At 37.6% G+C, this 13,440-nt stretch overlaps 1 protein-coding gene across 1 annotated transcript; it reads right to left on the bottom strand.

Moving 5' to 3' along the window:
• Positions 1-9,700: 9,700 nt before the first annotated feature.
• LOC131310562 (disease resistance protein RPM1-like) lies at positions 9,701-12,658 on the bottom strand. The gene has a single exon (XM_058337649.1). The coding sequence runs from the start codon at positions 12,548-12,550 to the stop codon at positions 9,755-9,757; it is 2,796 nt and encodes a 931-aa protein (XP_058193632.1). The 5' UTR covers positions 12,551-12,658; the 3' UTR covers positions 9,701-9,754.
• Between the last annotated feature and the right edge of the window lie 782 nt (positions 12,659-13,440).

Here is a 13,440-nt window from a genome sequence, read left to right as displayed (position 1 = left end):
TTCAATCTGAACCGTTAGAATTGTACGTCTTAACGATTACAAAGTAGTGTCGCCAAAATCGAAGATCATTCAATATCAGAGACCACATGATCGGAAGACTTTTATTGCGTTTGGAAGCATTAAAGTCTTATAGCATACTATCCGAGCCTCACTTGAGGTCTTTTTGTGCGATCAGAACTATCTATCTTTAATTTATTAAGGATTAGATCATTCTTACCGAGATTATAATTGATTGCTTTTCGTTAGACAATTGATTGAATGAAAAATACTATTTTTCTAATTAGAAAATGTCTCGATAAAAGGGGTTTCTAAACCTGGTCAAACCACAAATTTACGAGAGTGAATAAATCAACAAGTGCAACAAAATCAATGATCTCGATTGTCATGATGGTCTTGTGATCGTGTGGCTACTGCAACAACAAGTGCAACATAAGACTTAGTTGACTACTATGTAGATCAAAAGTAGATATTGTAAAGGTAACTGCTTAGTCACTTTCTATAATGCTCAATCTGAACCGTTAGGATTTCACATCTTACCGATTATAGCATTGTCACACAAAAATCAAAGCTCATTCGATATCGGCGACCACATGATTGAACGACATTTAATGCATTTAGAGACGTTTAAGTGTTATAGTGAACTAACCGAGCCTCGCTTGAGGTCTATTTTGGCAATCGAAATCATCTACATTGGACGTAATACAAATTAGATCATTCGTATTAAGAATGAAGTTACCCACATATGGATAGACACTTGATTGGACAGTAAAATTCTTTTTATGTAAGAATTTGTCTTCGATAAAGGGGGAACTTGTTTTCCCGATCGAGCCAAAATTTTACGAGAATGTTATGATTAAGAAGGAAAAAAAAATGAATGGTTTCGATCGGGAAGGTTGCATTGTGATCAATGTAGTCGAACAAATACTTCTTTCTTGAAATTTTTAAAAAAGGAAAAATATATACATTCCCCGACTAAATTATAATTTTAGTCGGCAAAAAATTACATTTCCCGATCAAATGATTTAGTTGGGATATTTCAATTATTGATTTTTTAATTTAGGGAAAGAATAGATATTCCCCGACTAAATATAATTTTAGTCGGCATTTAATAGCGTCACCGACTAAAATATTTAGTCGGCGTATTTATTTAATTTATTGGATTTTTAATTTCAGAAAAAATCGATATTCCCCGACTAAATATAGTTTTAGTCGGAATTTATTAATATTTACCGACTAAACTTTTTAGTCGGCGTATTTAGTTCATTTATTGGATTTTTAATTTCAGAAAAAATCGATATTCCCCGACTAAATATAGTTTTAGTCGGAATTGATTAATATTTACCGACTAAAATTTTTTAGTCGGAGTTAGAATTTACATTTCCCGACTAAAATTTATTTAGTCGGTAATGGTTTGACAATTGGCAACTAAATTTTATTTAGTCGGGAAATTTAGTCGGCAATTGTGTAATTTCTTGTAGTGTTATCAGGCCACACTCTGCCTCTTTTACTTGCTATTGTGATATTGTTTTGCTCTCTCAACTTCGCAATTATCATTTCACGCCAAAGGTGATGGATCCGATAAGGTTTGAACCTTCCATCTTTTGTGACGTTTGTCACTTGAACTAGACTTCGGTTCATTAGCTCATTGAGGTAGCACTTAGCAACTTCTTCTTTTATCATTCCTTCTTTCACTTCTATAAATCCTTCCACCACCCACAACCGAATTAATCTCCAGTGATCAATTAGACAATCTTCTGGAAAAATACTCAAGTACAAAAAACATAACTTAAGATAGTAAGGCAAATCAAAGTAACTAAGGGACAATATCATAGTCATGCTCTTGAGTTTGTCATTTCCTTCTAGTTCCGCACCAAGACCGCGATAAACTCTCTCCCAATCATCCAAACTCTTCTCCTTTATTGATAACAGGCCACTAATTACCACAATTGCAAGTGGTAACCCCTCTCACTTTCCCAAGACGTCTTTAGAAAGACCTTCCAAATATGAAAGACAAGAACTCTCCTTGAATGTCTTTGAGCATAACAGGTCCCATGACTCTTTGGGAGGCAAGGGCTCAAGATTATATACCATGCCATGATATTCTACACTAGCAAAAGAAGCTAAATCTACGTTTCTTGTTGTCAAAATTACTCGACTACTGCAATTGCATTCAGGAAGTATGATTCTTAAAACTTTCCATGCATAAATATTCCATACATCATCCAATTAAGCACATACGTCTTTTGCAGCAAAAAGGCATGAATTATACCAAGTTGTTTGTATCCATATGGTCCACTTCTCGTGGGAGTGGTTGCCTGACTTATTCAAAGACACAACTCGAATCATGTCTTTTAAAAGCTCTTCGACCTTGAATGATTCAGATCGAACTGGTGATCCAAGCATGGTTCTGGAAGTGCCTTGTCACCGTTGCGTCGTCGTAGACTCTTTTTTTTGTAAGGGTGGTTCTACCTAATTTGCCCATTCCTACTACAGAAAGCACATTGTGTCGAGGATCCTCATCCACGAGCCACTGAATCAAGTGTGATTTGGGCTTGTCAATGCCTACAAGGTCAGCTTCTTGGAGTAGAAGGGCATCATCACCACAATGATACCATGCGATGTCTGAATGAGTAGAGCTTGAGCCTTACTCTATTTTGCCATATGTGTCACTATATCACTGTTGTCCCTCAGAAATATTGATGATTCTGGACTTGATTCCTTTTACTTCAGAAGCAATTTGGTGGCGAGCTTTTAAAGTCTTAATAAAGAAAGAAACCTTACGTACAAACTCGAGGAATCTGGCGCTAAGATGATGTCTGAGGCGAAGCATGTACATGTCAAGAGCATCTGCAGTGTCATATGCAGCTTCTCGAATTTGCTTTACCCATACTTTGATTTTCGGGTCTTTATCTTCCATAACATCAGCAACTCTGAGGAAATGTGTCATGCGCTCGAATTCGGCTCTTATGTATTCGATGTCTTCCCGTACTCCGCTCAACAAGTTCAACTCTTCTCGAAGATAGGGTGTTCAATTGGATAGAAGTTCGAACACAGCACCCTCTGCCATTTTGTTTTTTGTTTTTCTTGGTTTACGGTGTGGCTTTGGATTTGAAGAGAAAGGGGATAGAGTGTGAAAACTGGGAGCATGTGGGACTGTCTATGACGAAAAGTCTTCTCTAGTACCCTCTGTTAATTTGTTATTTTAGTTTCTCCAGTACTGGACCTTAATGGTCCGGGCCCTATTACTCCTATTAGTTGTAGATAGTGGGAAAATGATACGGCTAGTAGGTGTCAAAGCAGAGCAGGATGCGGAAAATGAGACGGCTAGATAGTGGGAAAATTTGTTATTTGCATTGATGGTATTGGCGCGACGCACCAATATCTCTCTCTTTCTCCTCTCCGTGGGTTTTGGCAGACCTTGGGCTGTTTTCACTTTTCTCGAAATGCTTTGTTCCTTATGGTTATGGCGTTATGGGTGTTTAATTATCTCAACTTCCCAAATCAGTTTTTTTTTTCCTTTCTTTTGAAGTTAATCAAAATTCAGGAAATTGCTAAATAGTGCTTGTTGTCAGCCTTCTAAGACCCAAATTCATTTTGAGTAATTTCGGAGAATTTGATTAGAGATAACCCAAGAGACACGTTGTTTGTTTGTTTTTATTTTATTTTAGAGCCTGCGTCTTAAATTACATGGATAGTCTCTCTTTGTTTTTGCAAATTCTGAAAAATTCAACTTGGATTCATAATTTAATATTTTTTCGACACTTCATTTCCAAAAACTTCCCTAAAAGCTGAAAGAAAAATTAATTAACCACGAGAAACTAACCATCAATACCGAGTATTTAAGTTAGTTTGAACCTCTTATCATCTCCACAATTTGTGGTCCATATTTCACTACACAGACTTGATTTCGTTTTATTGAAGGGGACTACTTTCAAGGTATGAACACACATCACGCACATAGAAGTAAATGTCCATTGTCTTGTCCCTACAAAAAAAAATTTGTTTAGCTTTTTGTTTTTTCTAATCTTTTGTTTAGCTTTTCGTTAAATTTTTTTGGATTAATCATTAATCTCAACGAGAGTAATAAAAAGAGTAGTATAATATGCGGAGTGGAGTTGAATTTTTTTATTACATAAAACAACACTATAGAAAGAGAAATCCATTATTTGGTATTTTATTCTCGTCTTTAGTGTATATTCTTTTTGCTTCTCTTCATAATTTACTTTTTAGACTTTTTTTCTGAGATGAATGATCATTAATCCTAAAAATATCATTCCTAAGTACCAAAAAAGAATTTAATCCTAAAAATCTAACATAAGTCAAATAAAAATTCAGAAAAGATGAACCTGCACTAGGAAATCATTAATTATCCTTTCCAAGTTCTTTGTATATCCATTTAGTGTCCGCTCCTTGTGGGAGCGGTTGCCAGGCTTATTCCAAGAGCTAATGGATCATGTCTCTGAAAGCTATATGGCATCAATCAATCAATTGATGGGTTGTAATACCCGACTGGCCAGGTGATTAACATCCTCCTAAGGCCTCTTATCTAAAACAATCTTCATTTTCAAAACTATAAATACCAAACAATCTTCATTCTAACTCGCACGAGTTGTATCAATTGAACAACATGAAGTGTCAAAGCCCGATAATCACAATATCCCAAATTTTGAACGTAAATAAATATATACAACCGTTAGTCAAATAGTTTGTGACTTCTAAATCTCTGTAGCTGAAGTGGCGCAAGAGTTCACGAAAACTTCAGAGAAGAAAACTAAGTTCTTCACGTATTTACTTCGTGTGGCCTGTAAAAATGGATTTAAAAGTACTTCATAAGAGATAAGCTCGTATGAATATATAAAGTACCAGAATCAACTATCCACGCAGGATTTTCGTGAGAAACCAGTCTGTGAAAGTAGTCAAAGTACACAACAGCACTGCCATATTAAGCGCCCATTCTATACTTTCACCAAACATATTCAGTTATTTGAAAATTCACGAGGGGTAACCATATTGTTAGGGAAGTTTTTCTTGAGATGATTGAATATATCCGAAGGGATCTCACCTGATCGCACAACAAAGTAGTACCCTTAATTCTGTTTGCCAACATATTCAGCAACTTGCACCTGCATGTTCTGGTTTTACCTTGAAAAGTTAGCTATTCATTCTCTCTGCAGTGGCATCCACCATTAACATAGCAGGTTTAGTTCTAGCCTGCCCTCGCAGTCAGATAAGACATCATTAGTTCCTTATATGCATTAGTTCACTTGTCTTCCCATACAGGCTATATGGTACATATTGTACAATTTGTAAGAGAGGTAGTTGTTATACTTTCAGAAAGAATGTATTCAATTCACTAATCCCCTCCCGTTCTACCGTATCATAGATAACGACCGGTCCATTTACCAGATTTGGAGTCCGAAATCCAAACCTTAGGGACGTGTGCAATTTTCCAATAGTCCCCACCTTGTAAGTCTCTATTCAAGCTCGAAATTAATGTTCAGACATATCATTCAAGCCAAGAAATTTAAGGTTGGCTAGATGTTCAACACCTTAATTAGGGCAATTCCATCATCAATTTACAGTCTTCGAGATATAGCTTTTCAAGAAGAGGAATCGAGCTAGACTCCACTCTCACCCATTTCAATCCTAATAAGCTAACCGACACCAATTGTTTAAGCTTTTGAAACCCACCAGCCTTGAAAAATAATCCATCTCCTTCATATGCAGTAGCAAGTCCAGGTGAAGCAAATTGGGCAAATCTTGAGGGGATTGCAGTGGATCAACATCTCTTAACTTACTCCACCCTAACTGTAATCTTTTCGGGTTGTAAAGAGATGGTATCCAGTGCGGTATCTTCTCCAAACGTCCTATTAGATAGAGTGTTCGAAGAAGTCGAGGCGGAAAAGACAGAGAATCTAAATCAACGAGCGAAGGTTGTTTAGCTTCTCAAGGCCGGGATGAACATAGCACAGTACCATCATCCTTCTGTAGCCTTACAATGAGCAATAGAGAACCTGAACATAGTGGTAGAATATGGCTTTGATAACTGTTTGGAATAATCTTGGTTATCTTGCTCTAGACTTTTGTAATAGTAGCAGCCTGTTTCTTTTCCACATATGTACACCTGAAGTCTTATCCATTTGCCGGCATATAAACATATTTGATATTAGTAACTTGGACCTTTCGTCGATCAGGCCCAACTAGTCTGGCTAGCTAGTGAGCACTTCTTTTGGGTGGGAAGTAAGCCGGGGCCTACAGGCGGGCATCTCCGGCACCGAAGCAGCATTGTTCGCCACTACTCTAAAACTAAGACAATGACATGGCGGCATGTGATAGATTTGTTCATAAGCTTAAAAAGGAGTAAATTACCATAAAGTTCAATTTAGTAGAATTTAGTAGGTCTATCCTAGTTTTCCTCTAGGCTCAATATTGTGATACGAATCGTTCACTTCTAGAGCTCTTTCATATGATCATTCATTTTTAAAAAAAAATAATGATCAAATATATATATGTAGTTTGACGACCGTATGACATGTCTGGGTGACAAGTATAATTCTCAAAGTAAACCGTCCGTATTGAGGAAACTGAATTTCATCCATTCATATCGCTAACAATATCCGATAAAAACCTCCAACTCCAAATTAACGGTCCCAGTCATCAATGCCAGACAGGGATCGGCCCAAAACTCACCAACCTTGCTAAGCCCATAAGTTCATCATTATCCGGTAGTTAATGATCAACATATGGAATGACTACGGTTTAAGCCCACGTTTTGCTAAAATTCTGAAATTTTTTCTTCTTCCTGAACATTTTTCCCTGAACCGGTCCACAAAATCTGTTAAAGCCCGATACGTATCGAAAATCGGCTGGTTCACCTGTGATTTCCACTCTCCCCGTTATACCGGCCTATATCCGAATCGGAACCCTCAAATTCCGGTACGAACCAGCCGAACTTTCCCTGTCTCAGATTTGTCAGCCATGTTTTTGGACAACGTGATAGTTATATTTGCAACCATTGAGCTTCACGAAAACACTACGAGCGTTAATCATGTTTGGCAAGACGGACCAGTCTCGGGTGATAATCTTGGAATGCATGGTGTATCAGGAAACCATCTCCAATCCATGGGAAATCTGAATCTCTCATCAGGACAAGCCTTTGGGTCTAATGGAGGCAATTCAAAAACCAAACTGATGATAGGAAGCTATTAAACCCTTCCAAAAGTCAATTTTACTGTATGCGAACATGATTTAAAAAAGCCAGGATTAATATTCTTTCTTATTAATACATTCTTGAAAAAAAAAAAACTAAATGGAGAAATACTGTAGTAGAGGGCCCAAACATAGTGAGAGATACTTGATTGCTGTGTGGAATACTCTTGGCCATCTTTCTCTAGACTTTGTTAATAGGAGCAGCCAGTTTCTTTTCTGTTTCTCTAATGGTGATTTTGAATCAATTTTGTAGGCACGTGGAGTTCTAAATGCTGTTAGTTGGGGTATTATGATGCCTTTGGGATTTATGGCGGCAAGGTATCTCAAGGCCCTTGGACCACGAGCAGACCCTCTTTGGTTCTACACTCACATATCGCTGCAGCTCTCTGGCTATTTTCTTGGCATGGCAGGAAGCGCAACTGGGCTGGTTCTTGGCGGCATGTCATCTGGAAATCATCATCCTTGCCACATGGGTATTGGGATCTAACTTTTTGTCCTCGACCTACTTCAGGTATTGAAACTTACGCCACTCTTATCCTCTGAATGCATAATGCTATCAAATTTTCTACTCTGTAACTTGTATATGCCATGCTAACAAATTTCTTTATTTCATGTTTAGATTTCTGCTCTATTTCTGCGACCTGCAAAGGACCACAAGCACAGACATATTTGGAATTGGTTCCACCATCTCACTGGCTACTTAGTTCTTCTCTTGAGCTTGGTCAACATATGGGTAGGCTTCACCATTTTGAAGCCTGCAAAGGGGTGGATGATCGGATATGGTTCTATCTCCTGTGCAATCTTGCTTACCTCGCTGATTTTAGAAGTTTGGAAGAAGATGACAAGAGATGTAAAGACCAATGGAGCACAAGTCAATGCAACTCCCACAAGTGCAGAAAACAAAGTCTAGATCATAATTGTTTCGGCATCGTTATTGTTGTTGATACCTATGCATTGTAAAAGATTTTGCTTAATTCCTAGTTGTTTGTTGTGTCTTCTTAGAGAGGAGTCTCATTCTTTGTTCTAAAAACATGAATTTGTTTAGCTTGGATTTAATAAATTAACCTAGTTTTACATTATGCCTATGTTTTTGCCTTTTTTTTAGTTGGTATGATTTCCATTCATTTGTCTCTTTTCAGAATGCTATATTAGTATGCTCTCTGTTTGTGATATATACTTCTGAACATTAACTGTAAAGGTATTTGGAATATTTAGAACTTTTGAATTTGGACTAACATTATTTCTGAGAAATGTTTTAAAACAGTGACCTTGACTTGTTATTTCTTGTACTACAAGAGAAAATATAGACTGTCAAAGGAAGCTTTACACTTCATTCTGATTGTTGCTCTGCCTTGATATATAGTGTATCAGTGTCAAAACTTAGGTTTATTCTCTTCGATTTTGTGAACTTCAGAGAGAGAGAGAGAGAGAGAGAGCTTGTTTATAGGAACTGCAATCTGTACTCTGAAAAACACTGATCAAACACTGAGGAAAAGACTTGTACTTGAAACAGAAATGATATAAGTACAGCAGAAGCTGTACACACAGCTTGCACAGATCCATTTTGGGCCCGATTCAGGTCCCGTAAAGATGATCGGAGCCGCTCATTTTGTTCAAAATTTGTTTTTAAGGGTCCCTGTAAAAAATCATCTCAATCCGATATCGGTAAGGGCGTTTACGAATCATCCAACTTTGCTTCAGAATTTAGCCTAAATTCTGATGCAAAGTTGGATGATTCGTAAACGCCCTTACCGATATCAGATTGAGATGATTTTTTACAATCCTAAATTATGAAGCAAAGTTGGATGATTCTGAAGCAAAGTTGGATGATTCGTAAACGCCCTTACCGATGTCGGATTGAGATGATTTTTACAGTCCTAAATTCTGAAGCAAAGTTGGATGATTCGTAAACGTCCTTACCTTTCAAGGACCCTTAAAAACAAATTTTGAACAAAATGAGCGGCTCCGATCATCTTTGCAGGACCCGAATAGGGCCCAAAATGGATCTGTGCAAGCTGTGTGTACAGCTTCTGCTGTACGTCTAGCACCACTGTACTTGAAATATGATAACTTTCAGGAAGTCTAATGTAAGATCAAACTCAAAATGGTTCAAAATACCACAAACTTATATTGCTATTATCAGCTATGAATTTGTCAGATCAATTGGGTTTTTAATAAAAAGTTATGAAAAATAAAAATTAATGAAAAAGAGTTTTAGACAAAAAAGCAAATGCTTTTTGCGTACATAGAAAAGTGGGGAAAAATTAACGGTATAAATGATATAACATATCAAATATTTTTAAACAGCACCAAGGGAAATTAGGTTCCTCTAGAGATGTGTTGAACTTCACCTAATCTTCCTCAAAAAATAAAGATTGCTGCAAACCGATAAAGTAATTAATTCATAACAAAAAAGTACGCAAGATTACAAACAAGTTTTCAAGCTCTCATGTACAAATGCCAAAAATTTATAAGGAAAAAATGGCACATTAATAGTGGGGATAAACCAATCTCGAAGATCCTCATCCCCTCTCGTTCTGTCGTATCATAGATAACGACCGGTCCATCTACCAGATTTGGAGTCTGCAACCCAAACATTAGGGACGTGTGCAATCTTCCAATAGTCCCCACCTTGTAAGTCTCTATTCAAGCTCAAAATTAATGTTTCAGACATATCGTTCAACTTAAGATCTTTAAGGTTGGCCAAATGTTCAACACCTGAGGGCAACTCCATCATCAATTTACAATCTTTGAGATATAGCTCTTCAAGAAGAGGCATCGAGCTAGACTCCACTCTCACCCATTTTAAACATACTAGGCCAGCCAACCACAATTCTTTAAGCTTTTGAAACCCACCAGCCTTGAAGAATAATCCATCTCCTTCATATGCATCACGAAGTCCAAGGGTAAGCAAATTGGGCAGATCTTGAAGGGATTGCAGTGGATCAACATCTTTTAACTTACTCCAGCATAGCTCTAATCTTTTCAGGTTGTGAAGAGATGGTATCCAGTGCGGTATCTTCTCCAAACGTCCATGTAGATGGAGTGCTTGAAGAAGTCGAGGCGGCAAAGACAGAGAATCTAAATCAATTATCTCATCTTCTTCTATTGCCGCAATGGTCAACGAGCAAAGGTTATTTAGCTTCTCAAGGGATGAACATAGCACCGTCCCATCTTTCTTTTGTAGCCTTAAAATATACAATTTCCTCAATTGAGTTAGCTTTCCTATCTCTCTTAGCACAATGCCAGTATTACTCCCTTGGTTTACTTCAAGAGCATATAGTTTCTGCAAGTACGACAAACTTCCTATTCCCTCCGGCGCTTTGAAGCCAATTACAAAGTCATTAAAAGGACAATAACAATAGGCGTCCCTGTTGAGGCGCCACAACAAGAGATGGCGAAGATGTTTGAGCTTCAAGATCTCATCAGGTAACTCAGTGACATTGGTTTGCTTCAGATCCAATGTTTCTAGCTTCTTGAGTTTTCCGATCGATTTCGGGATCATTTTTATATTCGTCGCCCTCAAACTTAGATAAGTAAGATTAAGGAGGTTCACAACTTCATGCGGGAATGTTTCCATCTGTGCTCCCTTCAAGTCCAACACCGTTAGTAGCCTTATACCCTTGCCTAAGGATACAACCTTTGACAAAACGGACACTGAATCTATTGCGCTGAACACAAGTAAAGAACAAAGGCGAGTGAAACAAATACTTTGCTGAATATCTTCCAAATTATGGTGGATCGAGAGGCGTCGTAATTTCTCAGGCCACGCTCTGCCTCTTTCACTTGCTATTGTGACAATATTTTGCTCTCTCGACTTTACAATTATCATTTCACGCCAAAGGTCATGGATACGATATGCTTTGAACCTTCCATCGCTCGTGACATTTGCCACTTGAACTAAACTTCTGCTCATTAGCTCATTGATGTAGCCCTCGGCAACTTCTTCTCTTGTCATTCCTTCTTTCACTTCTATAAATCCTTCGGCCACCCACAACCGAATTAATCTCCCGTGGTCAATGAGACAATCTTCTGGAAAAATACTCAAGTACAAAAAACATAGCTTAAGATAGTAAGGCAAATCAAAGTAACTAAGGGACAATATCTTAGTCATGCTCATGAGTTTGTGATTTCCTTCTAATCCTGCACCAAGGCCGCGGTAAATCCTCTCCCACTCATTCTCACTCTTCTCTTTTGTCGACAACAGACCACTAATTGCCACTATTGCAAGTGGTAACCCCTCGCATTTTTTCAAGATGTCTAGTGAAAGATCTTCCAAAAATGACGGACAAGAATTGTCCTTGAATGTCTTTGAGCAGAACAAGGCCCAAGACTCTCTAGGAGGCAAGGGCTCGAGATTATACACTATGCCATGATATTCTTCACTAGCCAAAGAAGCTAAATCTACATTTCTTGTTGTCAAAATTACTCGACTGCCGCAATTGCATTCAGGAAGTATGATTCTTAAAACATGCCATGCATGAATATCCCATACATCATCAAAAACAAGCACATACCTCTTTTGCTGCAAAAAGACATTTACTATACCTTTTAAGTTGTTCGCATCCATACTGTCCACTCCTCGTGGTAGTGGTTGCCTGACTTCTTCAAAGAGAACTCGAATAATGTCTTTTAAAAGCTCTTCGACCTTGAATGATTCAGAAACGGTGATCCAAGCATGATTTTGGAAGTGACTCTTCACTGTTGCGTCGTCGTATACTTTTTTTGTTAGGGTGGTTTTGCCCAATCCGCCCATTCCTGCTACAGAAAGCAGCTTGAGTCGAGGATCCTCATCCATTAACCACTGAATCAAGTGTGATTTGGGCTTGTTAATGCCCACAAGGTCAGCTTCTTGGAGTAGAAGGGCATCACCACGACAATCGTACCATGTGATGTCTGAATGAGTAGAGCTTGGGCCTTGCTCTATTTTGCCATGCATGTCACTATATCGTTGATGTCCTTCAGAAATATTGATGATTCTGGACTTGATTCCTTTCACTTCAGAAGCAATCTGATGGCGAGCTTTCAAAGTCATAATGAAAAAAGAAACCTTACGTACAAACTCTCGGAATCCGGTGCTATGATGAAATCTGAGGCGAAGCACGTACATATCAAGAGCATTTGCAGTATCATATGCAGCTTCTCGAACTTGCTTCACCCATACTTTGATTTTCGGGTCTCTATCTTCTATAGCATCAGCAACCCTAAGGAAATGTGTCATGCGCTCGAATTCGTCTCTTATGTATTCGATGTCTTCCCGTACTCCGGTCAACAAGTTCAACTCTTCTCGGAGATAGGGTGCGAAGTTGGATAGAAGTCCCAACACAGCAGCCTCTGCCATTTGTTTATTTTTTTGTTTTTTTGGTTTACGGAGTAGCTTTGGATTTGAAAGAGAAATGGGATGGCGAGGGAAAACTGGGATGGTCTTAGTTTCTTGAGGGGAGTCCTGAATTTGATGGTTATATGCATGGAATAGTCTATGATGAAAAGTCTTCTGTATCTTTCTTTTGTTATTTCAGTTTCTCCACTGGACCTTAATGGTCCCCTATTTGTTTGCAAAATGTTGATTCTTCTATCAATTATTAGATAGGTAGTGGGAAAATGAGACGGATGTGGAAAAAAAATACACGGGGTGTATCTTAAATTAAATGGATAGTCTCTCTTTGTTTTTGCAAATTCTGAAAAATTCAACTTTGATTCGTAATTTTTCATTTTTCGACACTTCATTTCCAAAAACTTTCCCTAAAAGCTAAAATAAAAAATTAGTTAACCATGAGAAACTAACCATCAATACCGAGAATTTAAGTTAGTCTGAACCCCTTATCATCTCCACAATTAGTGGTCCATATTTTAGTAGAAAGACTTGATTTTGCTTTGTTGAAGGGGACCACCTTCAAGGTATATATGACACAGATCAAGCACTCACATAGACATACATGTCCATTGTCCCTAAATTTTTATTTGGTATTTGTAATTTTTCCAAATTTTTGTTTAGCTTTTTGAGTAATCATTCAACTTGGCAAGAGTTATAAAAAAAGTATGAAAATGTGGACCAAAGTTGAATATTTTCTTATACATAAAATGACACCAAAGAAAAAAATATCCATTGTTTGGTATTTTTTTTCTTGTCTTTAGTTTTTTTTTTCTTTTGGTTATAATTTACTTTTTAGACTCTTCTTCTAGAAACAAATGATCAATCCAAAAAAAATCTAACGTGAATTAAACAAAAAT

The sequence above is a fragment of the Rhododendron vialii genome, chromosome 2a, assembly GCF_030253575.1.
Source record: "Rhododendron vialii isolate Sample 1 chromosome 2a, ASM3025357v1".
NCBI lineage: Eukaryota > Viridiplantae > Streptophyta > Magnoliopsida > Ericales > Ericaceae > Rhododendron > Rhododendron vialii.
Note: the sequence above shows the minus strand (reverse complement) of the source record. Positions and strands in the feature narration are given on the sequence as shown.